Genomic DNA, 27,680 nt, shown 5'->3' with positions numbered 1-27,680 from the left:
CCCATCGCATCAAGATCTGAGCTTCGCGAGACGACCTCCTTGAAAACCTCAAGGATTATGCCCCCGAGGACTGCTGAGCCTGCAAGGGAGTCAAACATGCGATCAATCGTGTTGCTGTTGGATGAAGACATGACTATAGCTCGCCTTTGGGTACCTAAAACAGAAGCGAATAGTGTCAAAGCTCGAAAAACTCGGCGATCTATCCACACTTTGCTTTCAGTTTAGGCACCCAAGATAGCTCTCGCAAGACAACAAATGCGCGCGACCTACCAAGAATTCCGTTGGCCACCTTGATAAACCCTCCTTAAACCTAAGACTGCCAGAGACAAATTTCCCCAATAAAGCCCTAAAAGACTCAATGTGGCCACGACAATAGCCACCATTAGCTATGAAAATCAGGAAAACAACAAAAGGAAGGTAAAAGAAACCTTACCGGAATGAAAGAATGGGATGAACTCGCCGGATAAAGCACCATGAAGATGAAGAAGCAATGACATAATGAACAAGAACGTCTAAGAATTTTGGCAAGATGAGCAAGCTTTCTAACGAGTTCGCCCGCTTTTATAGTGGTTTGCATGGGAGACAAAAGGGCGGGGCTAGATCGTAGCCATCGATCTATAGTGAATCTCAACCCTTCATTCGTCGAGCAATCTCGACCTTTGGATGTGGTCACGTGTCAACCATCTGCGAGGGACAATGAACTATCTGATTGCCATGATAATAATCGTCGCCGCACGTTGCCTCAACTTTGCGTGTGATAGCTGTAGTCACCCATGTGTGATTAAAAGTAACTGCCAAAGGCTGCTGCATTTAATGGGACATGACTACGTGAAATTTACACAACTATCCTTCATTTTCAAATTCTGAGTTTGTCAAGAGTGTCGTAGAAGAGAAAAAGTCCAACTGTGGAGTATGTCAGCTGAGCATGAGTCTGACTCTCGAAGCTCGATCGAATCTGCATTCAATGCCCTACTAATAATGTCGAGCTTGATATCAAGTCGAGCAATAGTCTTCGAAGCTCAAAATGAGCATCGAACACTAGGAGGAAGATGTTGTATGTGATTTTCCATCAAGCTGGGAGAATTGCGAGGTAATAGCTCGATCTAGATCAGCTCAACTCTACCGATTGTCTGACCCAGCATAAGCTTGTCGAGTTGTAGCTCGACCTAGCACAAGCTAGTCACAACCAATATTTGCAGTTGTTCAACCAAGTTGTAGATAACCTCAGATCCCTGATATCTCGTGAAGGATTAGACCGATAACAATCTTTGCGTAATCTCATCGCCCAATCGCGAGAATATCGGAGTTGCATTTCAAACTTAATTGTAATCCCTTTATTTTCGCTCTTTTCTTTATACAAACTCTGTATATAAACACTCTCCAACGATGAGAAAGGGGTTAGAAAATATTTTTAGGATTATCATTGTAAGCTCTGACAGCAAATACAAAAACAGTGGATGTAGGCATTGTTTTAAAAGCTGGATCGAACTGGAACTGGTCACGTGTCTGGTTCGAGTCAATAGAAAACCCGGTATTGCGCAATAACTAGCTTTAACCCGTCAATGGACCCCATGAACAGTGCAAACCGCCGGTCTAACCGGACCGCTAGAAAAACCGGTCCAACGCTGAAAAGGGAAAAAAGTCCCTAATTTCTCACTTTCTCTCATTTCACAGTTTCTCCTTTCTCTACACACAAAATATTCTGAATCTTTTTTTAATGAAATTGCGAAAATCTAAAATCCCACACAAATCAAAACTTAGTCTCAATGAAATCGCAACCATTCCTCGCTGAAATCGATCGCAACTCAACTCTCTGAAATCGCGACGAAGCCTTCCTCCCTCGCTGGAAATCGACGATGACAGCTTCATTCCTTACTGGAAATCGACGACGACGATGACAGCTCCATTCCTTCTCTCATCAACGATCCAGGTAAAAAGCACACCATTCACGACAGCTCCATTTCGTTTTTCAACATGTTTTATTAATGCATTTATCATAATAATGTATATGCATTTGTGGGTTAGTTTTTAGAGGTCCACTGATAGTTGCAATTACAGCAGAATAATGTATATGCAATTACAGCAGAATAGTTCTTTGTTGGGTGGTTTTGTATAAATATTTTGGTGAATTAGCTTGTGCCCTGTCTGTTTCTCATCTGATTTATGAGACTACTGTTTTCCAGAACTTCAAAGCTTTATTTCTCTTTTCAATTTCCTGCACAGTTGGTTCATAATTTTCCTGTTTTTATAGACACTCATTGTTAACCTTCAGCCCCTATTTCATGCGTTGGAATTTTGATAACATCTCACATCTCCTGTATGATTGTTGAATTAATTCTTGTATCGATAATTGGGTTTCTAAGTTTTATGTGTTACTTGTGAAGTCACAATTGTATTTTCCCTTTGCCATTGCATATGCACTTACTGCCACTTTATCGTAGTTATCTTAATGAGTAGCTTTTGTTTAATGTTGTAGAGTTTTTCATTTGTTGATGAATTATGGATTCTGCTTGGGTATATACTGTTTATTTTTAATTTAAATAGTCCTTATAATATTGTGACAATGTGACACAAGGAAGGCCAGATCTATCTGGCTTCACCATATACGGCTGCAGCATCTGCTTTGACTGGTTATGTGACTGATCTGAGAGAGTTTTTGCAGTAGACTATAAAATGCTGTAATTTGTATTATTATTTTCAGAAGCTTTTATGATGCAAGGTTTCATCACCCAAAGTGCCTTTCTAGATGTGAGTTAGATGTGAAGAATCTCGAGAAGATTAAGAAGATTTTGTGTTATGACAATGTGACTCTTAGGCGGGTATTAATAAAAATGCTTTATTTATAATTAAGTAGAGATTGCTTGGAAAAGGATTTGCAGTGCAAAGGCATATCTGACGGTGGTAAATGAATGTGAAAGTATTATATTGCATAAATCAGATACATTAATTTTAATTTATAAAGTTGATAATAGAAAACACATTTGAGAAAAAGAGGTACCATTCTAATAGCGCAATGACTTATAATTCCAAAACCAATGACAACTATAAAGTTGATACCGGCTTTCTTTGAGAGTTAGAAGAAAAAGAGGCAGAAAGAGAGAAAGGAGAGAAAAATGATTGTTTTTGGATTAAAGAGTTCATAATCCAACGGTTTGATTAGTGAAAGTTTTTGTGTTGATGATTTATTGTTACCTTGTGGGTTTTCCTTTCGTCTTGAAAGATTTTCCATGTAAAAAGTTTGACATCTTCATTTAAGGTGATTTATATTTTATCATAAACTAGATTTTAAGGTGAAATGTTATGGAACCAAGTGTAATAATATTAGATATATATTAACAGGCTTAAGAAAGACATACTAAATTGTTGTTATTTTTTGTGTGATAGCCTAACAGGTAGATAAAGATTAAAAATAGACAATATTAACATCTGGCTCTGGGTCTTCTTCACAATCTAGTAGAGATAGGACTGATATAACATGGGCACATGTTATTGAGGGTGTAGATCCAAATGGAAGGAAGACATTAAAATGTCTTCACTGTGGGAAAGTAACTAGAGGAAGACATTAATATGTAATGGATGAAGTGATGAACACATCATGTTTAGATTTGAACTTTGGATTGTTGTTAAATAATTAAATTATGTTGGAATTGTTATTGAATTTGAATCATGTTGGGCAGTAATTAAGTTGTTATTGTCTTATTAAAAAATAGAAATCTTAAAAAAAGAAAAAAAAAAAGAGGTTTTTTATGTGCTAACGTCATCATGCTAGTGTGATGACATCACCAGTCCAACCGATTGGATCGGTTGACTCGTGACCCAGAGAGCATAACAGGTTGCCTTCCGGTCCGGGTTTTAAAATAATGAATGTAGGCTCAGGAGTTCATCTCGCCGAACCACTTTAAAAATCTCCTTGGCTTCGTTTGGTTGGGTTTTGGGAATACTACTTTCAGTATTCCCAAAAAAGTTAAACAGTAAAATACCCAAAAACTCACAATATTATTCAATTTTTTATAAACCCCTTAAATTTGTTAATTTAATTAAATACCCCTAAATATTTTTTTTTAAATTGCAAAAACACCCTAACAATCCACATTTATCAGATTCCGGCCACCACTGCCGGAAAATGGTCGGAATCTGGTAGGATGGTGCACTACCGGCTGAATCTGGCCGGTAGTGCGCCAATCTACCCTTTTCCGGCCAAATCCACGGTGGATCTGGCCAGAAAAGGCCAGATCTAAGGCCAAAGATCTGGCCGTTGACAGCCAGATCTTTGGCCGTAACCAGTCGGTAACGACAGCCAACAAACGGTCGTCGTTGATGTTGACTAGCAAATACGGTCAGATCTGGCCGTCAATGACCAGATCTAGCCGTCAATGGCCAGATCTAGCCGTAGATCTGGCCTTTGCCGGCCAGATCCACCGTGGATCTAGCCGAAAAAGGCCATAACGGTGTACGACCGACAAGATCCAGTCGGTCATGCGCCGATACCGGAGTCTGTCCGTATTTGAGGGTGGGTTGGGGGTGTTTTTGTTAACTCTTAATGTTTTATTATAGGGGGTGTTTTGTAAAAAAACAAACATGGGGGGTATTTTATTAATTTATAAATCCCACATCGTAATACCCGCCCAATTCAACTTTTTTTTAACTTTTTTCAGAAAACTTTTCCCAAAAACACAAAATTGTGAACCAAACGGAGCCCTTACCATTTACTTTATTGCATTTTATTATTCATTCATTGCTGGTTATCTGTAATCACACACATCAGTTCCGATCCTGTCAAGGTCGATTGGATCACTCTAATTGATGCAGATTTATGTATCAACATATTAAAACCCTCCATAGTAACTTTAATGTCTACTGATATACTTTAATGTAATATAAAAGTGGTGTTATTTGAGACTGAATTTTTTTTTTCGTAAACTTTCTTTAAAATATGATATGTTAATAAAATAATTTTCTGATTTATTTTGTTTTATTTCGAACATACCCTTTTAAACAACTAATTTTCTTGACGTATGAAACTAGCACAAGATTTATCTTTCTTTCTCTCCTATCTATTTTTTTTTTTATTATTATTATTACCTTAAAATGTTATCTAAAATTAGTTGGTAAAGAATATGTTACTTTTTCAATAGAATATAATTCAATCCATTCACTAGTTTTTTGCCCTAGTTGTAAGAATTAATAGGGGCATAGAAAATATCATTAGGTTAACACAATCCCCCCATTCCTTTAACTTTTCGTTAGGGTTATTGTCTTTCACCCCTTAAACATAAAAAACTGACAATTGCCCCCTATAATTAGCCACTTACCATCAATTTTTGGTGTTAAAATTAACTAAAGGAAGGGGAAAAATGACCTTATATTTTATAATAAAAAGAATTATAAATTAAATATTTCAGAATAATAAAAAATGTTTAAAATCGAAATCACTACTCTTAGATTGTCTAAGCCACGACCTTTTTTAAAAAAAGAAATTCTAGATTGGCTGTAAAGAGTGTATCTACTCTCTACAAATTTAATCAACATGCATCCATATTAAATAAATAAGTCCTCTGTCATTTAGCCCATAATCCTCTCCCTTCTGATATGAATGCACATAACAGAGAATGAATTTACTGAATAAGATTTAATGCTTCATAACTATTATTCGACAATGTCCAACACAAATCATTGAACCATACTAATCAAACACATTCCAACAAAAAAGTATTCTCTAAACCATTATCATATATTCCTTGGAACCAATTCTTTCAATGCAGATCATATTGGAAGAACGGAAACAAATTACTTTCTTCATTTTAGCACCAATTTTGAGTCTTGACAAAATAGATCACAGGGGAATCTATCCTGTTAGAAACCAAAAAGAAAATTCTGCATAATTTCATTCCAGCAGTCCTATACATACAGACTCAAGAAATTAGCACAAAACTTCTAATGACTGACGCAAATAATAAATTTATATGGACCATAACCACATCTAATCATACATATTCCAAAGGATATAGAAATGTAAAACTTAAAACTGTTAGTAACTTACTAGTACACCTGCAACCACCTACAGCCAACATGCACTGGCTATTTTATTGACAACACAGAGTATAATGCAGAAAACCAGTAGACTTTGGCAGATTATAGGCAGAGGGAACTTCTTTTGTAGCCAGGAATTTGATGACGATACTAATGCACCACAGTTTGCAAATTCTGCCAAACCCAGTTTCTACATCACAAGAAATATTGCAATCTCAAGGTTAAAAAAGAATTAGATGCAGATCTATTCTGGCAAAAACCCATGATGAGATATTGCAATCTCAAACGCTTGCATTCTCGCTCCGCGAGCACAACCATTGCGATCATAGGATGATATTTCATTAATGTTAAGATCAATACAAGTTTGGATAAGCTCTTCACCAACACATTCAGCGGTTTCCTGTGAAGGCAACATGAAGAGCTCCACCAATGAGATTCCAAAAAGGGCAAAAAAAGAGGGTAGCCATAATTTAGCAGTGACCACTGCTCAAGATTTTTCTCCATAAGCAAAAAATTTAATACTTGATGGATTGCTTACAATTGTTGTCCAGGATGGATTGCTTCTAATAGATTTCTGCAGAGTGCTTCCATAAAACAAACACTTCTTGTTTTGGTCATCTACCAGCATAGCATATAGCTGCTTATCCGAGCAGAATACTGAAAGCCTAGGTTTTGTAGGTGTGCCATTAAACTGTCAAAGACATTAGAAAATCATCACATTGATGGAACAGCTAAGTAATTAAAATTATTTCATGACGCATATCCCTGAAATAAAAGATGGATTGTCCAATTTCATCTCACTGACAAACTGCCATATAACCAATCAGCTGGACAGGGATTCTGTTGTTACTCATAATTCACCGTGAACATCACATTGTTAAGCAATATGTAATTCCATTACTGAGATGCAGGAACTTTTATCACAAAATGATAACCGTTGCATATTAAAATTACATAAGAATATCTTTTTCATAATGAAATTGATCCTGAAGAAATGCATGAGTTTGACATAAGAAACATGTCATGTAAGAAGCTTGAAACTAAACCAAATATACTCGAGCAAAAATAGTTTATCCATGCACATTAAAGTTCAACAATGCTAATAATTGGAGCATTACCCATTCTAAAAAATATTTTATCCATGCTCATGGAAGTTCAACAATGCTTATTATTGAAGCATAAGCCATTCTAAAATTCTCGCCAGCTTGTAATAAAAATGAAATAAAGAAAAGGTATACAGAACAAAAAAAATAGAGGATAATTACCTTCTTTTGTATCCTCCTGTTTCGGATTTTTGCACTTTCCTTTCGAGCATTTGCCCTTGCTTCCACCACTAATGGCTTAATAATGAAACCTTCGTAACATTAAGAGATTCGAAGTCAATCCAGAATGCAAAAAATATATGCAAAGAACAATAGTCACATGCTAAAAGGGTCTCTACAAACTCTATACATAAACCACGATTTGCGTGCGTTTTCTACAATGTTTAAAGATACATTTGGATTAAAAAAAAAAAAAAAGGGAAAATTGTTTACTTACTTTTACTTTGACTGGGGAAGAAGTGGAATGCTTTTGAATGGGCTCCAAAGAAATCGCATGTATTGAACGGCAGTGCAGAAGGTTTCATGAAAGCCATACTCAACATATATAACAATACTCAATAAGAAGAAAACTGGAGAAGGACCATTCAATTGCATTAAGCTGAATCCATATGTATTCAATTAGTTAAACAGGCAGCAAGTTTTCTCGTTGTGGTATTTTATCAAACAAGTTGTGTGCAAATCAGAGGCCTCAGTCCTGCATTTTTACAAACAATAAAGGGACATAATTCCGCTCCAATGACAAATATATCCTCACAATTTAGTTCGACTATGAGATGCCAATGCCATGAAAAGTTTGAAAATCTCCTAAGATATTATATCTTTATGTCTTTTTAAAGGGAAATATGGATTCATTTGAAAATAAAACAATATGGGCTAGTTACATTTATGTATATATATAAAAAGATAATGAAAATTCTCAATAATCATTTAAAAAATTAGAATAATGAATTTATAGAGTAGAAAAGTTTAGAGTTTTTGAGTTATGCAAGCGGTAGAACGGAATAGAAGTAGCAACTGTCACACCACTAATTTTATATTAATATTTTTTTTTTATAAATTGATGATGTGATAATTATCACGTCATTTCATATAAAAGTTTTTTGTAAGAGTTTTTGTGTATCTTGTATTTCTCCTGTAATTTATTATTATTGTTTTAGTTGGACCAATAAAATTATAAAAGAAAATAAATGAAAAAAATAAAAAATAAAAAAAGGAAAGAACAGTGCTTATGCAGCTTAATTGCTTATACTCATACGTTACAGGTGTCCAATACTGCCCCAATAATATCTTCTCTCAAGTGAAAAAGACGGCAATTTTTGTATGAGATAATCATCAACAGTGAATCTTCTATTATTCCAGATCTTTCCACAACCTTCCTCGCTTCCTGTGGGCTACCTAATATCTCCTTTCCAATTCTCTCCCCAAAATTCCATTATTCAATTATTCAGATTTCTCTGCGCGCTTTCTTCACTTCTCTGCTCTTTCGCTTGCTGCCATGGCCTCTGAAGCTGAAACTCCTGAGATTTCTTCTTTGTTTGAGCGACTCTTGAGGCACAGAGATATGTCTTTGTTTCTTCCCTTTATTTTGGGTTTCACGGGTAACATCTCCACGACAGAGAGTAATCCTGAACACACAGATCAAGAAACAAGTACGAATTCGAGTGAGAGAATTATTCTAATTAACCCTTTGACTCAAGGAATGGTGGTGATTGAAGGAACGTCAAGTTTGGATTCTTTGATGAGGAACTTAGCATCCAAAGATGGTCAACCGCCGGCTTCCAAGGCGTCTGTGGAGGCTATGCGGAGTTTCAAGATTGGTGATAGTGAAGATGAAAAAGAAGGGGAAGTGGGTGAGTGTGTAGTGTGTTTAGAAGAGTATGAGGTTGGTGAGATGGGGAAAGAGATGCCATGTAAGCATAGGTTTCACGCTAAGTGTATAGAGAAGTGGCTTGGGATTCATGGGTCGTGTCCTGTTTGTAGATACAAGATGCCTGTTGATGAAGATGAAATTGGTTTCAAGAGAGATGAGCAAAGGAGAGAGGTTTGGGTCAGCTTTTCTTTTAATAGTGGTAGGAGAAGTGGGAATTCTGATCCTGAATCTAATCAAACTTCTCCTGCAGCAGATTCTGAGTCTGCTGATGTCTCTTCTTCCCCAAGTTCTATGCCCGATCAGGGATCGGAAAATTAAATCAATTTTTGTAAGATATTTATATATATATATTTTTTGTTTTCCACCTCTTCTATAATATGTACAGCTATAATCTTGCATATGTTTAGAAATATTGGATCGATTTGTCGCATTTCTTTTGGCAATATCTTGCAATTAGATTGAAAATTATAAGAGTGACATGATGAATTGATGAGTAATTATGTTGCAAAATTCACAAAAATCTATTCATCTATTCAAACTGATAAACATATAAAAGTTACAAGAAAGGATTTTGTTGGTTACAAATTTGAAGAAGCATCTCTCCTTTGTCGGAGTAATTTGATCCCTTGATATCGTCCTAGCATCATGAGAGTGGCCATTGGATTTGTGCCCGGTGATTCTTGAAAAGTTGATCCATCAATTACTCTCAATCCATTAACACTGTACACTTTGTAATCATCGTCAACAACTGATCCAATTGCACAACCCCCATGATAATGGTAATAAGTCCTCACGTTGTTTTTGCATAATTTTCTCAACTCATCAGTACTTGACATCAATTTTTCTTGAGGTTTAAGTCCAAGGAACAGAGCAATTGATTCAGACTTTGCCACCCTTTCAAGCAGTTCAGCCATCTTTACACATTGGTTCATGTCCTTGTCCTTCTCTAGATAATTGAATTCTACTGAAGGGTTTTGCTTGGGGTCTGTACTTTGCAATTCAAGCTTTCCTTTCGATGCTGGAAATGCAATCTTGGCAGCAATTGGCATCCTCGATGCATTGAAGCTAATGGGTGCAACTCCGGCCTCAATTATGAACCTGAGGCCATCTGCTATGCCCACAACTTGAGGTGGCTCTGGTAGCCGATTCATTGGCATTTTATCTACCAAGAGGGCAATGCAGGGATTGTCTTGCATCCCTTGTCCAACCCCTTTTAAGTGTTGAATGAGTGGAATATCGAAGTCCTTCAGGTGTTCCTGAGGTCCAATGCCGCTTAACAACAGGATTTGGGGACTGCCTAATGCTCCTGATGACAAAATAACATCACCCCATGGACTTGAATTCTTAGGCCGATGGAGGTATGCCTCGTGTATTTTATTTGAGCTACCGTCGCTCTTAATGAACCTGATGCCCCAAGCTCTGGTTTCAGGTTCCTTGCCTGCATCATCTGAAATATAGAAGTTGTGAGCTTATTAAAGATGGATAGGATTAATTCTTCAGTTCATTGTGATGATGGCTTACCATTAGTATGAAAGATGATATTCTTAACAGTTGCATTGAGAAGAACAGTGATATTTTTGGGATTTCCTGCCTCAAGGAGATCAGCTGAGGTGTGTCTCTTTCCCCAATTATCAAACACACTTCCACCCACTTTTGTTCCTTCAATATGTTCCAAACTATACCCGTTGTAAGGTAAAATTCCTGCTTCAAGAAGTCCAAATTCAAAAACAATCTGCCATGGGGTCAACTCCGGGGTAAAAACTACTCTAGATTCCACCCATTCGTAACTCTCCTTTACAAGCTCCTCATCCCACCCAGCTCTTTCAACGAAAGCATCACTAGCTCGACTATAAAACCCGCCATTTATAGCTGATGATCCTCCAAGTACTCGTCCTCTATGATTCTTAACACCGTCCTTAGAGATGAAGCTTTGCGCAACTGATGAGAATTCATCAGTTTGAAGCAATGAGAAGCCGTAGTACCTTTTATCAATGACCAATGGATTTCCATAAGGTGAGCCACCTCTTTCCACCAATAGCACAGAAAAATCCTGAGATAGAGTTGCAGCTAATGGGCAGCCGGTGGTGCCTCCCCCAACAATAATGTAATCAAACAACTTACCTGAGACTTCTTTGACATCTGAAGTCATATAGGGGAGTTCATTTCCTACAATAAGAGGAGATAAGATTCTTGTTTTCAACATCAACTTTTAAGCTTCTAAAATGAAAATTTGCAATAAGAATCCTAATCATTTGAGTTAGTAGCATACCTTGTGAAGATGACAAGTTAAATTGAAAATATACAATTATTGTGAGTAGCCCAAGAGAATGAAGCATTTGTCGAAACTTAGTTGTTTCCATTTACAAAAGCACTTTGCTTAAGGGGAGGTAAAGGAAAAGGACTATATATAAATATATTGAGGTGAGAGGCTGTATAATTATTGTAGTTGCTAAATTGATTGACATCCTTCACTTGAGCATTATTTTCAAGAAATATTAATGCGCATGGTATAGCTAATGATGCATTATTTGTTGTTGAATGCGTAATTATGTTTGCCTCAATGACATGATCAGACGTAAAGCTTCCTTCACGTTTACGTTGATGTTGATTACCAAAAATTAGTAGAAAATTAAAGGCATCGAGACATCCTTCTTCCTCTTAGCTTTAGGGCCTTGAAAACAAGTAGTCCACTTGACTTGGGAGGGCGATTTAGTGGCAGTAGGTGGCAAAGTTGCTTTTTATGCAAAAAGAATTTGAGATAATGATCTTAATTTTCCTACAGATTGATTAAATAATAAAAGTTCTAAAAAATATATATAATAACCTCTCTACTTTAAGGTTTTTGTGTTAAAATAAACAGTAAAAAAAAGCAATTTCAGTAAATGTTATATATTTATAATAATGTACATTCTAAAGGCTCACTACCGGTTTACTAATGACACACAAGTTTTTGTTTTTTTGGGAAATTTTTAAATAGATTTTTGTTATTACATCAAATCTGAAGGCGGTTGATGCTTTTAACTCTTAAAATTATATCAAGCAAAAGATATTTTAAAATATAAGAAATATAGATATCTAATTACATAGTGCTATTAGGCTATCAACCAAGATATAAGAAATGATTATACACTATTTTGAGGCTTAATTAGGGATGCCGATAACTTTTATTAAGAAAATCAGATAAACCCCATTAGGTATTGGTAATTGCCATGAAAGTGTCGTGAGTTTAATTAGTTTATATTTGAAAGTGTTGTGAGTTTAATTAGACTATCGTAGACTTCCCTTTGAGAATGTCGTGGGTTTACATTAGAGAACGTCGTGGACTTATCTTTGAAAGTGTCGTGGATTTATCTTTGAAAGTGTCGTAGACTTACATTAGAGAATAGAGAACATTATGAGTTTACTTTTGAGAGTGTCGTGAGCTTACATTAGAGAAACTCCTCGGCTTACTTTAGAAAACGTCATGGGCTTGCATTGGAGGATGTCTTCGGCTTACATTTAAAGAATATCATGGGTTTTATCGAGGTCCCAAGAAGCAATCATTTGGGTTTAAAGTGGAGTCTTGGAGCTTGATTTATGGTTTTGTACCCTAATAAGGCCTTAATTGTGTCATTGATCCTCTTCGACAAAAGTGAACATCAACAACTATGGGTGTTTAAAAAAATATAAAAACCGAATCGAACCGGTTTTTCTGTTATCTAAAAAACTGGTTCGGTTTCGGTTCAAGAAAATACACAAACTGGAAATTCGGTTTAGTTACCGATTTAAAGAAATTTTAAAACCAATTAACTAAATTGGTTTATAAAACCAGTTTTCACTTTAAAATTAAAAACCCTAAATCCCCAAATCCTTTTCTCTTTACTCTTCATCCTTTATACATTTCTCCTCTTTTTTTTTTCACACAAACACACACATTTATCCCCAGTTCTCGCCAATTTTCACTTTTCTCTTCCCTCTCAAAATAAAAAATAAATTAAAGGAAAAACTGGTTTAAAACCGGTTAACCGGTTTTTACTAACCGATTAACTGGTTTTTCGGTTAACCAGAAAACCAGTTTTCCCTTTAACGGTTTGGTTTTGGTTTAGGAAAATTTATGAACCGAAAAACTGGTTCGATTAAGAAATAAAAATAAAAATTCAACCTCCTTTAAATAGCTTTTTATATTTAAAAAATATATTTAGTTATGAAAAGTTGGATTTGCCCTTCATCAGTCAATTTACATTAAGTTTGTGAGTAAAGAGTATATTGAAAGTTAAAAAATAAAAGTGTACTTGACTGTTAGTGAATCAAAACCATAGGAACTATCATGTAATTAATCTGGTTTATTACTCTAAAAAAGCTTAACCAAATCAATTGGATTTAGCAAAATAAAAACCGAGTGAGTGTAACTATTCAATTTGGCAGAAAATCCACTTAGCTTGATAAATTATTAACACTTTATATATGAAAATATTTTGAGCTCAATTAATTGTGTTATGCCTGGGAAGATAAGGGCTGACGTGGGAAAGTCACGTGAAGAGTAACCTGCTCCCGTTAGAGCAACAAGCACACGTCAGGCCTGCCAAATGATATGGAGCTCACACGTGTCCCTTTCCCCTGCAATAAATCGTGCGAAATCAGCCTTGGAAGAGAGCAAGGGACATAAAGCCGGATATATCCTGACAATCACACCAACCCATGGATTAATGATAATTACACGCTTCAGTTTGATATAAAATGAAGAAGACCCTTCATAAGGGGATTGGCCATTTTTACATTGAGAAACTCTCTCTCTCTCCTGTAAACACATTTACTTTTCATAACTCTTCTGTAAGTCAGTCCGCTGTTGCGACCTGACCCACACTAATATCAATACACAATCAGTGGATGTAGGACTTGCTACCTTGCATCCGAACCACTTTAAAAGCTTCTTTGCATTTATTTCACTTTCTATATCGTTATCACGTGTGTTTCTTAGCCAATCAAAGTTACGCACGTGACAATTAGTTGGTGCCAAATCCAGCATCAACAGTTTGGCGCTAGAAGGAGGGTCGATTAGTTGTACCCTTCATCAGGAGAATCTTTGACCTACTGGTCTTACAGCAACAAATGGCCCGCCAATCTGAGCCTGGGCAGGTCAACCAGCGTGGAAGGAGTCCCCCTAACCCAGAGGGAAACCTTTCCAACATACCTCCCGTTTCGCAAAATACTGTTGGGTATCCCGGCAGCTCCGCAACTGGACCCTGCCCTCAGAAGCTACTAGAGAGGTTCGACAATACTCTCCAGACGATCAACCAGAGGTTGGACCGTTTGGACCAAGGATGTCATCTACGACAGCCAGAGTGGTACAACCGCCAAAGACGCCTGCAAGTAGCCCGAAAGTGCCGCAAGGGCGATAGCCCGTGCCGCGAGCATGCAGCGGTAGGCGCAAGGGTAAGCAAGTGGCAAAAAGTAAGCCTACGGGCTCCCAAGACCAGCGATAACAAAGGCGCCCCAAGCAGGGTGTCGGCAAAGCTGAGACCAGTGAAAAAGGAATCGAGTGTCCCATGCCACATGCAGGCAAACCCAAGCGAAAATGCTGGGCGCGATGATTTCTATCACCACCAGCAGAACGATCCGTCGTTATCATGCGGGTGGCTTCACAACCTCGCGAGGCGGTTCGTACCACCGCGAGGGTCGTGAAAATGCCCCGACCATCCATCGCCTTCACACGCCTCTAGTAGCGTGTGTCAAGTGCGGCTGGAAATGCGACCGAGGCGAAGAGGAATCCGACCTCTGGACTTTCCTGAACCGCAACCGAGAAGGTCGGGCTCGCATGGGTGAAAGCAACCCCAATTAGTCCATTACCACAAATTGAGGAGCTGCAGCGAGCTCTGGACAGGTTAAGGGAGCAGCAAAACGAAAAGGCGGAAGTCGCCTTGCACCCCTTTTTCTCCCAAAGTGCTAGCTGCTCCACTTCACCAGGGTTCAGAATGCCAATATGCGGCGTGTTTGATGGAAACTATGATCCGCAGGATCATTTATATGAGTTCAACGACCTGATGGAGCTCACCAGGTTCCGAACCTTGCAAAATGCCATTGTTTGGCCGTGACGCTGACTTCTCACGCCAAGCGGTGGTTAAGGTCGCTCCCAGCGGGATCGATCAGTTCGTGGCCTCAGATGGGCACGACGTTCCTGCCGCATTTCCAAGCCAATCGGAAGTTCTCAATGCCTTTGAGCTACCTCAGCAACATAAGGCAAGAGAGAGACGAATCCCTGCAGTCTTACATTGATCGCTTCCACAGGGACTCAACAAGGTGGCTCATGCTCCAGAATAGTCCATCCAAACTCTTATAATAGCGGAGTTCGCCGCAAACGACCTGTGGAAGGAACTGCAGGCTGGGACGATATTTCTCTACCAGATTCTACAACCTGGCAGAAAAGTATCTCCGAATAGAGAATTATTGGCGGCACTCTGCCGTCGCGATCACAGCACTTCCAGCAGTATGCCTGGTCGAGGAGATAATAGCGAGCTGATTGCAAAGGAGACATTGACGATCAGCGAAAAGGGAATAAGCCCCGCTACAAGCAGAAAACGTCCTATGCTCCTGTTCCTCGTTGCGACCGCGACGGACATCAATACAACTCCGCTGAATGTGTCCATATCTGCAATCCTCGATAAAATTCGAGGAGGCCAACCTGCTCGGTGAGCCCGAACCCATGAAAATCCCTACTACGGTGAAACAGCAAAAAATACTGCCGTTACCATCGGGATAATGGGCATTTCACTGATGAATGCCGAGCTTAACAGGCTATCGAAGAGCTCATCAAGAAGGAGTACTTCAAGGAGTACATTGATGACTCCCCAAAGAAAATCAAGGGGAGCGAAAGAAAGCGTCGTGATCGCAGCGGGTACAGTAGTGTAAAATAAATTTTGGAGGTCCGCACCTCGGGGAAACATGCGAGGAGCGCAGGAAAGGTATGCCCGCGAAGCGCACATGACCCGATCAGGGTAATGAACACTTCGCAGCGACCTCAAAAAGCCAGAAAGGAGGAACCAATCACCTTCTGCGAGAAAGAGGCAGCTCGCTTGCACCATCCTCATGAGGATGCTCTGGTGACAACGCCCCTGATAGGGTGTCATAAGTCTGCAGAATGCTTGTAGAAACGGAAGCACTGTGAAAATCTTGTTTAAGTCCGCTTCGATAGAATGAACTGGTCGAGGCCGACTGAAGCCAGCCTCGATGCCTCTGACGGTTTTACAGGGGACCACCTGATCCCCAGCGGAACAATCAGCTACCAGTCACGTCGGCGACTACGACGAGGTGACTAGGGTTACGATTTTGGTCGTGGACTGCCCACGGCTTCAATGGAATCTTGGGGCGACCTCTGCTGAGAACCTTTAGGGCAGTCACTTCCATTTATCATCCAAGATGAAGTTCCCACTCCAAGGGGATAGGGGAGGTAAGCAGATCACAAGCACAATCTCGCGAATGCTATGTAAAGTGGTCCAAATGCCGACAGGGAAAGGGCATTTCGCGATGTGCGCCCCTCTGGCTTTGGCGATCAGCCGGATCGAGCCACAGCCTGGTCCGCGGAGGATAACATAGATCCACGAATTCAGGAAATCCCCAGACAGCCCGGTTGAGGATCTGTCCGAAGTTTCGGTTGATCCAAAAGAGCCGAGCCGAGTGCTAAAGATCGGAAGCTGTCTCAACCCTAGCTGCTTCCGAGCTGGTAAGCTTCTGAAGAAGAACATTGACGGTCGCCTGGTCGCATGCAGATATGGTCGGGATCAGCCCGGACATTATTTGCCATTCACTGAACGTCAGCAGTGAAGCCAAGCCAGTTCGCAAAAAAGAAGGGCGATGGATCCAGAGCGGGACGCCACAAAATCAGAAGTGGAGAACCTTCTCCGAAATGGATCCATTCGCGAGGCTCTCTACCCGACTTGGGTTGCCAACCGGTCCTGGTAAAGAAGCCAAATGGCAAGTGGGGACCTGTGTAGACTTCAGAGACCTCAACAAAGCTGGCGAAAGACAGCTTCCCCTGCCAAGAATCGACCAGCTCGTTGATGCCACCTCGGGGCACGAGCTGTTAAGCTTATGGATGCATACTCGGGATACAATCAAATCCGAGTATAAGCAGATGAGGAGATACGACCTTCATTACAGACCAGGGGATATATGTTACAAAGTCATGCTTTCGGCCTCAAGAATGTGGGTGCGATCTATCAGAGGTTGGTCAACCGAATGTCTCCGACCAGATCGGGAGGACAATGGAGTCTATGGGACGACATGTGGTAAATCCAGGTCGCCTCAGAACATGTTGCGTATCTCGCAGAGATGTTGACATACTCCGACTCTACAGAATGAAGCTGAACCCTCTCAAATGTTCATTGGTGGTATCGTCAGGAAAGTTCCTGGGTATATGGTCAATCAGCAGGGCATAGAAATAAACCCCAAGAAGATTCAGCTCTGCTCGATATGGAGAGCCGACCAGCAAAAAGCAGGTCATGAGTTTGACGGGTGAATAGCGGCACTATGTCGCTTCATATCAAGGTTAACAGACTGTGTTTACCATTTCAAGTCCTAAAGGCCAATAAGAAATTCGAGTGGACTCTCGAATGCGAGCAGGCATTCCAGAGTATAAAAGAGATCTTGGGAAGCCATCTCTCTTCTAAGCTCTTCACAGGAAATCCTACTCATCTACCGTGTCGTGTCTCAGTTCGGGGTCAGTGCAACTTTAATACGGGAAGAGGAAAAGGCTCAGTGGCCAGTATATTATGCAAGTAAGCGTCTATCGGATGCCGAGATGCGGTATCCGGAAATGGAGCGACTAGCTTTTGCTTGCTGGTGCATCCATAAAGCTGCGACCTTACTTCCATGCCCATACGATCCATGTCATGACAAATTACCCCTCAGCAGGTCCTCCAGAAACCAGAGGCCTCGGGTAAACTGCTCAAATGGGCCATGGAATTGAGCCAGTTCGACCTAAAGTATAAGCCAGGTCGACCATCAAAGGGCAGGCTGTTGCAGACTTCATCTCAGTTTTCCATACTCCCAAGCGAGCAACAGCCTAGCGAAGTGGGCAAGAAAGTATTCAGAACCTGTCGACCTGAACCTCTACGTCGACGGGTCATCAAACAGGAAAAGAGCCGGTGCGGGTCTTCTCCTTGTGAGCCCCGAGGGGGTTCGAATTCATGGTATTCTCCGATTCGGGTTTAAAGCAACCAACAATGAGGCCGAGTACGAAGCCCTGCTCGCCGGGTGCGACTTGCCAAAGAAATGGGTGCAACCGATCAGTATTTACAGCGACTCATGCTGGTCATCAACCAAATCCTGGGGAATACCAAGCCAAGGAAGAGAACATGGTCCGCTACCTGAAAGAGGCTAAGACCTTTTGGGGTCGTTTAAGCATTTGAAAGCGTCAGATCCCCAGGGAGAGCAATTCTATAGCGGACGCCTTGGCAAAGATAGCTCATCGTTGGACTCTGAGGCTCCTGATAGCATCCTGTTCGTTTCGTCGATGTCGACTATCAGCTCGACGAACAGGCCGCGAAGTGGTTCAGCCGGATTCCTGGATGACTCCCATTGTCCAGTACCTCAAGGATGGGACTTGCCTAGCGACAAGGTCAGGCAAGGGTCCTGCGAGTAAGGTCTGCTCGTTTCACACTCATCGGGGATCAGCTGTACAGGAGAGTTCAGTGCCCCTCTCCTCCGATGTGTAACCAGTGAAGAAGCAGACTACATCATAAGGGAAATTCATGAAGGGATTGCGGTAACCACACAGCAGCTCGATCTCTGGCGAACAAGGTTATTCGTCAGGGAATTATTGGCCCCGGATCAAGAAGATGCGCACAACTTTAGGAAATTTGACAAGTGTCAGCGGTTCGCGAACATTTCGCGAGCCCCATCTACGAGCTAATTACTATGTCAGCCCCTGGCCGTTTTCCATGTGGGGGATGACCTTATGGCCCCATGCCAGTTGGAAAGGGAGGGGTCAAGTATGCCGTGGTCACGGTAGACTATTTCACAAAATGGGTTGAAGCCGAACCGGGCCGCGATCACGACCAGAAAGCTAAAAGACTTCGTTTTCAAAACATAGTGTGCCGTACGAAATTCCTCACACCCTCATCTCGGATAATGGAAAGCAATTCGATAATGAGGAGTTCAAGCAGTTCTGCAACGAGCTGGGCATCCATAAAAAATTCGCTTCAGTCGCCAGAAGTAAGCGAATGGCCAAGTTGAAGCAATCAACAAGACCATCAAGAACACTCTAAAGGCCAAGCTCGGGACAGCCAAAGGAAATTGGGCTGACGATCTCCCTGAAGTCTTATGGGCGTACAGGAAAACTCCAAGAACCTCCACCTCGGAAACCCCTTTTTCGTAGCCTATGGCTGCGAAGCGATGATCCCTGTAGGGGTCGGGACGGTTCTCTTCGGAGGGACTTGTACAATGAGGTTGAGAACGAACACTTATGAGAGCAAGTTTGATGGTCAAAGAGCACCGCAACAAGGCTTTGCTAAGGATAGTACCTACCAGCAGGTGCAAATAGGTTTCAACTCAAAGGTCAAGCGAAGAGACTTCCAGGTCGGAGACTGTGCTAAAGGAAGTTCTCCTCGGACCAGAGAGCCAAGTGCGGGGTACTAGGACCTAACTGGGAGGTCCGTACGGGTTGACAAAGTAATCAGACCGGGGACTTACCATCTCAAAAGGTTGAACGGCTCCAAAGTACCCCGAGCTTGGAATGTGAGCACCTCCGGCCATACTATCAGTAATCCGAACTCAGCTCTAAGTTTTGTTAATTCTTGATATTAGTGTTACTTTGTTCGCCCGAAACAGTTCGCATGTGTTCTATTCGCTGATGAATTGTATGTAATACTTATGTAAATCCCGTGTAAAGTGTACATATATATGAAAAAGCGAACTGCAATTGAAAAGAAAATGTATCTTCATTCATATACAAGCAAAAGAACCCGTACAATGGGGACGACTCATTACACTAAGGCTGGTCGGGGGGATCCTTCAACAGAACCCCCTGCCTGGTCGGGGTCGTGGTGGCCGCGGCTGCCTGGTCGTCTTCTTCTGCCATGATCGCAAGGTCGCCTGCCAACCCTTCGGGAGGTCAGACATGTCCAAATCTGGGTTCTTTGCTCGCAGGGAGTAAATAGACCCGATTGCCAGTCTGCGGCTTCCTCCAGCTTCTCTGACTGATCCGCATTTCTTCAGTCAAAGAAGCGATTCTCTCCCGACTCCTGGAGTTCGGCCTCAAGAGCTCGTTTCCTGTTCGGAGGCCTCCCATCTTGTTCAGTCGCGAGCCCGTGCGAAGGTGCCTGGATCTCCTAGTCCTTTCTCGACCCTGGGAGACCTAGCGGTTGTCCTTTGAAGTTCCTAACTTCCTCCGCACGTCGATCGAGCTCGTCTTTTGGAAGTCCACTGTTCGTAAAGCAGCGTCCTTTTGGTAGATACCTGTTCGCCGCTCGAACGCTGTGTTCTTTCCGCTTCGACGGACTCCAAGCTCTGCTTCAGCTTCGCGACTCTTCCTTCAAGTCGCTTGTCCCCTTTGCGGCCCCCAGCCAGTCTTTCATGGACATCCTCATCGCAAGCAACGCCTGCGAGCAAGATATGAATTAGAAATAAATCAGAATGAAGTTTCAAATACAGCTGTTTACCTTGCTTAGATGCTGGAAAGCGTGGTCATCAGGTCGTCACCCGTATCAGCAAACGCCCGTATGAATCGATAGCTCGCATTCGAGCGAACCATAAACTATGGCTACAGGTATTCGGGCAGGCTCCCAATGAGTCTAGAACTGGCACATCCTTCGCCTTGCCGGCAGCAATGCCTCGTCACGGGCTCTTGCCCGACCTCCTGTATTCCTGTCGCGAACTAAAGGCTCTTCTCAGATTCGGTCTGACTCTTCGGCCTAAATCTGCTTCCTCTTCTTCGACCTCTGGGCCGGAGCCTTCCGCTTTGGGCGAGCAAATGGTGCCTGAGCAACCTGTTGTCCTGGTGCTTCTTGCACAGGACGGGGCTGGGGAGGCGTGACTGTTCGCAGGCTGTGCGGAATAGGATGAGCAACTTCAGCCGCTCTCTCTCTCCTCGATCGAGGGAAAAGAATGGAGCCGGTGGGGCTGCTCGGACTCCTTTGGGGCAAGTTTCTGCATTTAAGTTGTTAGTAAACGAAATTATTCTACGACCAGAAGGGAACCAGTATAACTTACCTTCTGGGGGTTCTAAAGACGCTTTGTCGCTGAAAAAAACGTACTTCCGCAGTTCGCAGTCATCACAAGCTTCCTCGCGTCCTGGCTTCCTCGTCCAGTACATCCAAAAGATACGAGCCTATCTGGGTCGGTGAGTAGGGCTGGCTGGTCGTTCTGTTACTGCAAAAGGAAAAAGCAGTCGTTATTATAAATCATGCGAGCAGTAATGAACCCAGCGAAGAAAAAACCTACTTGGTTCTGAAAGCGGCAGTACCGTCATAACAAAAGAAGAAGAATTTGTCTCGTAGGCCCCGCATTGCTGGGATAGCTATGTATCCCCGCGGCAAGGTAGGTCGCCGAGACAAATAGTAGAATCCTGTCCCTACTCTTCTTAAGGTAGTAGGCGACGCCAAGCTCCACCGCGTTGTCCCAAGCCACCCTCGCAGCACGTGATGTACATCGCGACAGGAGACTACGCGTTTGGCGTCAGCTGCATCGGTACGATCGAAATGATCCAGGACCGACCTGATGAAAGGATGGGGGAACTCCCTCCACCCTTGAAGATCTTTTCAGAGATCGCGGCAAGGCCATCGGAAGGGCGCCGTGACGACCTGGTATGGTCGAGGAACACCTCGGCGCGGATGTCAAACTGCTTTTTTATCCTATCGATTCCTCTAAGGTGAGGACCGAGAAGACATCAAGGGATGCGTCCTCGGGAACTTCCCTCGAGGATGAGCTGGCTCCTCCTGGGTCTAGATGTTGACGGTTCCATTCCAGTCTGCACATCGACAGACAGGTCATTTTAGCCATCGCATGTCCCGCGCGGCGACATGGGACAAATCCCTTAAACCCTAACAGTAACTCGAGCCGCCGTCACAGCTCGAATCAATGACGCGTCACGTTCTGGGGAAACACAGGGACCCAACGCCATGGCCCAACCAAACAAAAAAGAAAGAAAGAAGGGAGAATCTTACTTTCTGGGATGCGTAGAACTGCCGAAACTCGTTCCAGTTGCTTGATAAGCGCCGATCGGAAAAGAAAGATCTCTGGTTTGCAAAGGTTGTCACTCAAAGCAAAAGGAATTTCGGTGGCGTCCTCTGAAAGATGTGAGATTTTATATGGATCGCGAATCGACGGTTACCACCCTCGGAACCGAAATGACGGCCCACTCTCTCTCCGCATTAAATGCGCCCCACGTCGCATTAAATGCCGTGATAAGAGTCATCGTTCAAATGCGTTGCACAACCAATGCTGTCAAAATGGCGTGGGTCAGCACACAACGCATTTAATGTGTCGACAAATGCTGTAGCGCGTGCAGAGCGCTGACAGCGCAGAACCAGGTTCATTGTCTCTAAGGTAAAGAAAGGAGCGTCCAACAAATCCAGGTCGCGTGAAGATTGTCAGGTCGCTTAGGCAAGGATCACGCGAGATCGTGTTCGCCAAAGGCCCTTGCCGAGCTCATCCCATTCAGGTCGGAGCGACCAGAACCTCCAATCGCGGCTGACTTAGTTTCCAAGGTTCGATCCTCAAACCTTAAAAACTAAGGGGCTTCTGTTATGCCTGGGAAGATAAGGGCTGACGTGGGAAAGTCATGTGAAGAGTGACCTGCTCTCGTAGAGCAACAAGCACACATCAGGCCTGCCAAATGATATGGAGTCACACGTGTCCCTTTCCCCTGCAATAAATCGTGCGAAATCAGCTTGGGAAGAGAGCAATGGACATAAAGCCGGATTATATCCTGACAATCACACCAACCCATGGATTAATGATAATTACACGCTTCAGTTAATATAAAATGAAGAAGACCCCTCATTAAGGGGATTCGGCCATTTTTACATTGAGGAACTCTCTCTCCTCCTGTAAACACATTTACTTTTCATACTCTCTTGTAAGTCAGTCCGCTGTTGCGATCTGACCCACACTAATATCAATACAAATCAGTGGACGTAGGACTTGCTACCTTAGCATCTGAACCACTTTAAAAGCTTTCTTTGCATTTATTTCACTTTCTATATTCGTTATCACGTGTTTACAATCAACGTTACGCACGTGACAATTAGTTGGTGCCAAAACCAGCATCACAAATTGTAAGTCTATTAAATAGAGTACTTTAAACTAATATTAATAGTTAAAATGTTTATTTATATTAATCTTAAATTTGACCACGTTGATATCAATTTCTGGCTAGCAATGATAGGAAAATACATAAAACTTCTCTGAAAGACCCTGCTGATTGAGTCGTCTCTGTATTTACTGATGTCTGAGTTAAAAGTACATTTGGGTGTCTTATTATGGAATAGGTATCAGTAAATCAGTGTTTTCAAGATAAGAGCGATTAAAACAAGGAGAAAAGACATATTATATTTACCTTATGGGATATACTTTCAAAAGTTCTTGTGGTCCTACATATAACATATACAATCTATAAACAAAAGTTAGCTTAAGAATCAAGTTTCTGCATTGATTACATCACTAAAACCATTCACTCTAAAGTTTCCGAAACACTAACTGGGTCCATTAAGTTGTTCTAATCCCTTGCAATTCAAGTCTATTGCTTGAACCTGGTTCATTCTCATTCTTGGTATTTTCTGTTGAGATCAAATTTACCCATAGTTCAGAATTTCTCAATTGCTCACCACTTTTCTCTTTCACTTGCTAATTTTATTAACTGGTGCTCCTCCCAAAACCCATCAAATGGTACTTCCGCTTCTCTTTCCACTATGAATATCCATCAATGGAAGTTCAACAGAAGGGTTGTATATTTATGCGTGTCGCCGATCTCGTTCATTGTTTGTTTCTCTTCCTTTCTCCCAAACTCTAGATGATGTCAAAGAGCTTTCCACGGAGCAAATTGTGTTTCTCATTTGTTTGCTTTTGATATTTTAAACTTGAAGTTCTGCTTCTGTTAGTTCTGAAACTGAAGAACTCGGGCAGCCAATGTAACCATTGAAACTAACTGGGAAGTTCTGCTTTTGCAAGTTCTACTCCCAAGCAGAAGATTATACCCTGCAAGCGTTTCTTGAGCTTTCTTTAAGACAGACTGTAAGTACTTCCCTTGAGCTTCAATTCTCAGCTGCAAATGTCGCTGTACCTGAAAATATAAATTCCCATTTGATTGAAGTTTGAACGTATTTGATGATGCTTATGATAATCAGAAACCAATTTGATTGGTTTAATGGTTGTACGTACTCAATCTGTTATGAAGTTTCCTCTGCACCCAGTTGAACTTGGAGAGCTTGAGCGATTGCAAGCCTCGTAAACACAACACTTGAATCAGTTGAATCTACTTGGATTATTACTATATATCGGTTTATTCATCGAATGCATTAGGATTTATTTCTGACTATTACTCATTAAACTGATTGGGGTTCTATCACTGGTATTCCTACTGAGATTCCCATCACTGCTTTGAGTCTCTCTGCAATCTGCATTAAAAAACTAGTATGAAATCCGAAGAAGAGAAAGATGGGAAAATTTGACGATCATGCTACTTTTTCTTCCTACTCTGATTAATTTAAATCACCTTGCTTATTCTCAATGCAGGTTTCAGTCTGTTGGCTTTTCCCCAGCCTGTATTTCTGCAGCAAGGAACGCAAATATAAACATGATCCCTCCTCCTCTACATTAAGAAACAAGATAGAGATTATAACTCTTGAGAAAAAATTACCTGTAAATGGCTTTTTAGATGGTACAAAGTAAGTCCAGGAATCCCCATCACTCTCATCAAACTTTTTGGTGTTGCCTCTGCCCAGGTATGAACACAAATTAGAAACTGAATACTAAGATGAGAGAAGAAGATGATAAATATAAACATAAAATTGAGACTTAACTGTCTGCACCTCCAAGCTGATTGACTGCTTCTACAAATCTTTGATGAAGTTCTGGAGTCCATTTTAGCCTAGGCTTAGTATCAGTAGACAAAACCAAGTTCATATTCTGATTTTGCATGTTTTGCAGACTGGTTTATGTTTCTAGGATGAGAGACAAGTAGAAAAACTGAAACACATATATGGGTTTCTGTTCCTTTTAGGAATGGATTGAATAATATGTGGCAGCTATAATTGTCTTTATAATTTTGGTTGCAGTTGGTGGCCTGTCCTATGTTCTCACTCCATATCTGGAAACATAAGTGGGGTTAAGTTAGGGGGAATATATGCCATGAGCTGTGGCTCTTCCTTTCTCTTATCTCCCATTGCCATTTCATACCAACTTTTCTTTTTTATAATTTTTTCTTCTTTCTTCTTTGACTTGAAAGAGGGTAGAGAGAATCTCTGATGCAGCAAAAAACAGAGAAAGCAACACACTTCAATTTGAGTCTCAAAAGGAGAGAAAAGAGGAAAAGTGTATATTTTGTTTTTATCTTGATGTTTTCTCATTTCTCACACCCTGCTTGATTCCCTGCTGAGTTAGATACAGCCCCACCATGATGAATAATGAGAACAACTTTCCTAGCACTGTGAGAAGCTTTGAAGAAAAAAAAAAAATTATAATGGATATAATTTCTTTTTGGTGATGAAAGGGAAAACCAAATGGGTCTTTCTTTCTTTTTAAATTTTTCTTTATCTTTTCCTTTTTTTATTAGTATTTATTATTTTTTGAGGAGAGTGTGGTGGGATTGGCAGATTCTTTTTGTTCTTTGTAGGGATGGAGGAATCAAAGAATCTAACCTTAGATTTTTGGACCCAAGCTTATACTTTTTTTTCTCATAAACAATTTAGTCTAGAAAAAGTGAATCAGATCAACCCTATTATAAAACTCAAGTATGTAAACACCTCATTTTATACATTCCTCTGTGGAAACTGAACCAAAAGTGACATACATCTGTAAGATTATCCACTTAAAGGGGAATCTCAGCTCTGGAGATTTATATAATACAGACTGTCAATTGGCCCTACTCCATCAAATACCTTCACTTGTAGCAATAATAATGCTACAGTAACATCAGTCAAAAGGCTCTAATAACTTTCCTTAAATTTCATCTAATAATAAATCATCCAATAAGCTAAGAGTAATTTCTTCATATATGGAAAATAACACATGTTGTGAAAAAAGCAACACAATTACAAAAATCCAATTTCACAATTCTCCCTTTTCTCTCTGAAAGATGCAAGTTCATAACGAAATGACAAAAAGGTCCATAGGGTGTAAACTTTCTTCAAATATGAAAGGAATCAACATAATTCACTCTGCATAAAAGTCCCATAAAGAAATATATTCCAAAGGAAGTGTTAGCTGTAAATCTGTAATCCATATCCAAGCTCAACTATGAAGAAATAAAGAAAAGAAGAAAAGAAAAAGGGAAGCCACATTACCCAACAACAAATCCTAAAAGTCTCATGAATCAGATCGATCTTCAGATTTCTTGGGTTTCGGTCAAGAGTTTTTTCATCACTGGAATCAAAATCCAATCATTGATCTCCAAAGCATTGCTATCTGAGTGCCATACAATATTCTCAGTTGATTTGTGCATTATTAATAAACAATTTCATGGTCAAAGGTAAGTAAAATTAAATTAAATGCTAAGTTTTGTCTTGATAAACCGACAGGCTTATTAATTAAACAAACAAGTGCATGCCATGGTAGCTTTAAGTTTAAGATTGTCTGATGCTATTACAAGAAGACATTTGTATTAATTTGTGAAAGTTAAAAAGAGTTACAGAAGGGTATATATAATCAGAATGTTTAACTCATCATTCTCTTAGAATAAACTTTTTACTATAAGATCAAACTGTCGGTCCCAAAGAGAAGTGGGTCCAATATCACATGAAGAGAGGGTTCTTGAAGAAGAAGCATCTGCTTCTTCTTGAATGTTGATGTATAATTCTCCTAAGTGGAAAGCTCATTGTTGATATTCAAAGAAAGGAATATAATTATTGATGAGTTTTGATGATATGTGGCCCTAATGTTTGAAAAACAAGAAAAGAAAGAAGAGGTTATTGTTATTGAGCTAGCCTTTCTCTTTAACAAGAAGCTGTACTTGAAGCTCCTTTCTTGCTTTAAAATATTCCATAACAGGTAAAGGAGATTCTGGGATGATGCCGAACGGCCCCTGGTATTTTTAGGTCAGTAGGAGAAGGTCCGGTGAATCAAAAGTCATTTAAACAAAGGTGCGTCTCTGCCTCTGCCTCATCAATTATTATTCTTTAAGGGACCCCCAATACAAGAGATCTTATAAATCTAAAAGCATAGAAAGAAGATGAGAACAATGTGGCCTCACGAATCAGGAAAAGAGAAAGAAAAGGAACAAGTCACCATCCCACCAAAGAATATTGTAATTTTATTTCACCAATTTAATCTCCAACATACTGATATTGACGTTAGCAATATGTCACTTATCAATGCTTTATATATAAGATAGAAAAGATAAGCATGAATCATCCTTTTCAAATGACATTCAAAATATATATTTCTTATATAGCAATACATATGGTCTGGCAATACACACATCACAAACAACTCTTGTACGTATCCCAAAATTTGTACTAATTTGAATCTAACATCTCGACTTAGTGACA

General features: G+C 40.7%; 4 protein-coding genes across 4 annotated transcripts; 1 reads left to right on the top strand and 3 right to left on the bottom strand.

Annotated features, from left to right (window-relative positions):
* Positions 1-5,796: 5,796 nt before the first annotated feature.
* On the bottom strand, positions 5,797-7,964 carry LOC116111417 (50S ribosomal protein L18). Its single transcript, XM_031397604.1, has 4 exons — positions 7,570-7,964; positions 7,296-7,384; positions 6,569-6,721; positions 5,797-6,430 (listed from the first exon to the last, which is right to left on the bottom strand). The coding sequence occupies exons 1-4, from the start codon at positions 7,673-7,675 to the stop codon at positions 6,275-6,277; spliced, it is 504 nt and encodes a 167-aa protein (XP_031253464.1). The 5' UTR covers positions 7,676-7,964; the 3' UTR covers positions 5,797-6,274.
* A 499-nt stretch (positions 7,965-8,463) lies between these two features.
* Positions 8,464-9,433, top strand: LOC116111379 (E3 ubiquitin-protein ligase MPSR1-like). Its single transcript, XM_031397576.1, has one exon. It carries the CDS (start codon positions 8,629-8,631, stop codon positions 9,319-9,321), a length of 693 nt encoding a protein of 230 aa, XP_031253436.1. The 5' UTR covers positions 8,464-8,628; the 3' UTR covers positions 9,322-9,433.
* A 45-nt stretch (positions 9,434-9,478) lies between these two features.
* On the bottom strand, positions 9,479-11,366 carry LOC116111367 (protein HOTHEAD-like). Its single transcript, XM_031397570.1, has 3 exons — positions 11,273-11,366; positions 10,525-11,169; positions 9,479-10,450 (listed from the first exon to the last, which is right to left on the bottom strand). The coding sequence occupies exons 1-3, from the start codon at positions 11,361-11,363 to the stop codon at positions 9,582-9,584; spliced, it is 1,605 nt and encodes a 534-aa protein (XP_031253430.1). The 5' UTR covers positions 11,364-11,366; the 3' UTR covers positions 9,479-9,581.
* A 12,497-nt stretch (positions 11,367-23,863) lies between these two features.
* On the bottom strand, positions 23,864-25,389 carry LOC116111334 (myb family transcription factor PHL8-like). Its single transcript, XM_031397534.1, is given in 6 exon segments — positions 23,864-24,103; positions 24,106-24,306; positions 24,516-24,590; positions 24,689-24,743; positions 24,833-24,909; positions 24,996-25,389. Coding segments are annotated over 6 exon segments (582 nt in total). The 5' UTR covers positions 25,114-25,389; the 3' UTR covers positions 23,864-24,047.
* Positions 25,390-27,680: the final 2,291 nt, after the last annotated feature.

This window comes from Pistacia vera, unplaced genomic scaffold, assembly GCF_008641045.1.
Source record: "Pistacia vera cultivar Batoury unplaced genomic scaffold, PisVer_v2 Contig119, whole genome shotgun sequence".
Taxonomy (NCBI): domain Eukaryota; kingdom Viridiplantae; phylum Streptophyta; class Magnoliopsida; order Sapindales; family Anacardiaceae; genus Pistacia; species Pistacia vera.
Note: the sequence above shows the minus strand (reverse complement) of the source record. Positions and strands in the feature narration are given on the sequence as shown.

Coding starts and splice junctions, on each gene's coding strand:
- LOC116111379 (XM_031397576.1), top strand. CDS start 8,629: ATGGCCTCTGAAGCTGAAACTCCTGAGATTTCTTCTTTGTTTGAGCGA.
- LOC116111367 (XM_031397570.1), bottom strand. CDS start 11,363: ATGGAAACAACTAAGTTTCGACAAATGCTTCATTCTCTTGGGCTACTC. Junction 11,170..11,272: donor TAACTTGTCATCTTCACAAG/GTATGCTACTAA, acceptor CTCTTATTGTAG/GAAATGAACTCCCCTATATG. Junction 10,451..10,524: donor TATCATCTTTCATACTAATG/GTAAGCCATCAT, acceptor TCTATATTTCAG/ATGATGCAGGCAAGGAACCT.
- LOC116111417 (XM_031397604.1), bottom strand. CDS start 7,675: ATGTTGAGTATGGCTTTCATGAAACCTTCTGCACTGCCGTTCAATACA. Junction 7,385..7,569: donor CTTCCCCAGTCAAAGTAAAA/GTAAGTAAACAA, acceptor AATGTTACGAAG/GTTTCATTATTAAGCCATTA. Junction 6,722..7,295: donor ACAGGAGGATACAAAAGAAG/GTAATTATCCTC, acceptor TGTCTTTGACAG/TTTAATGGCACACCTACAAA.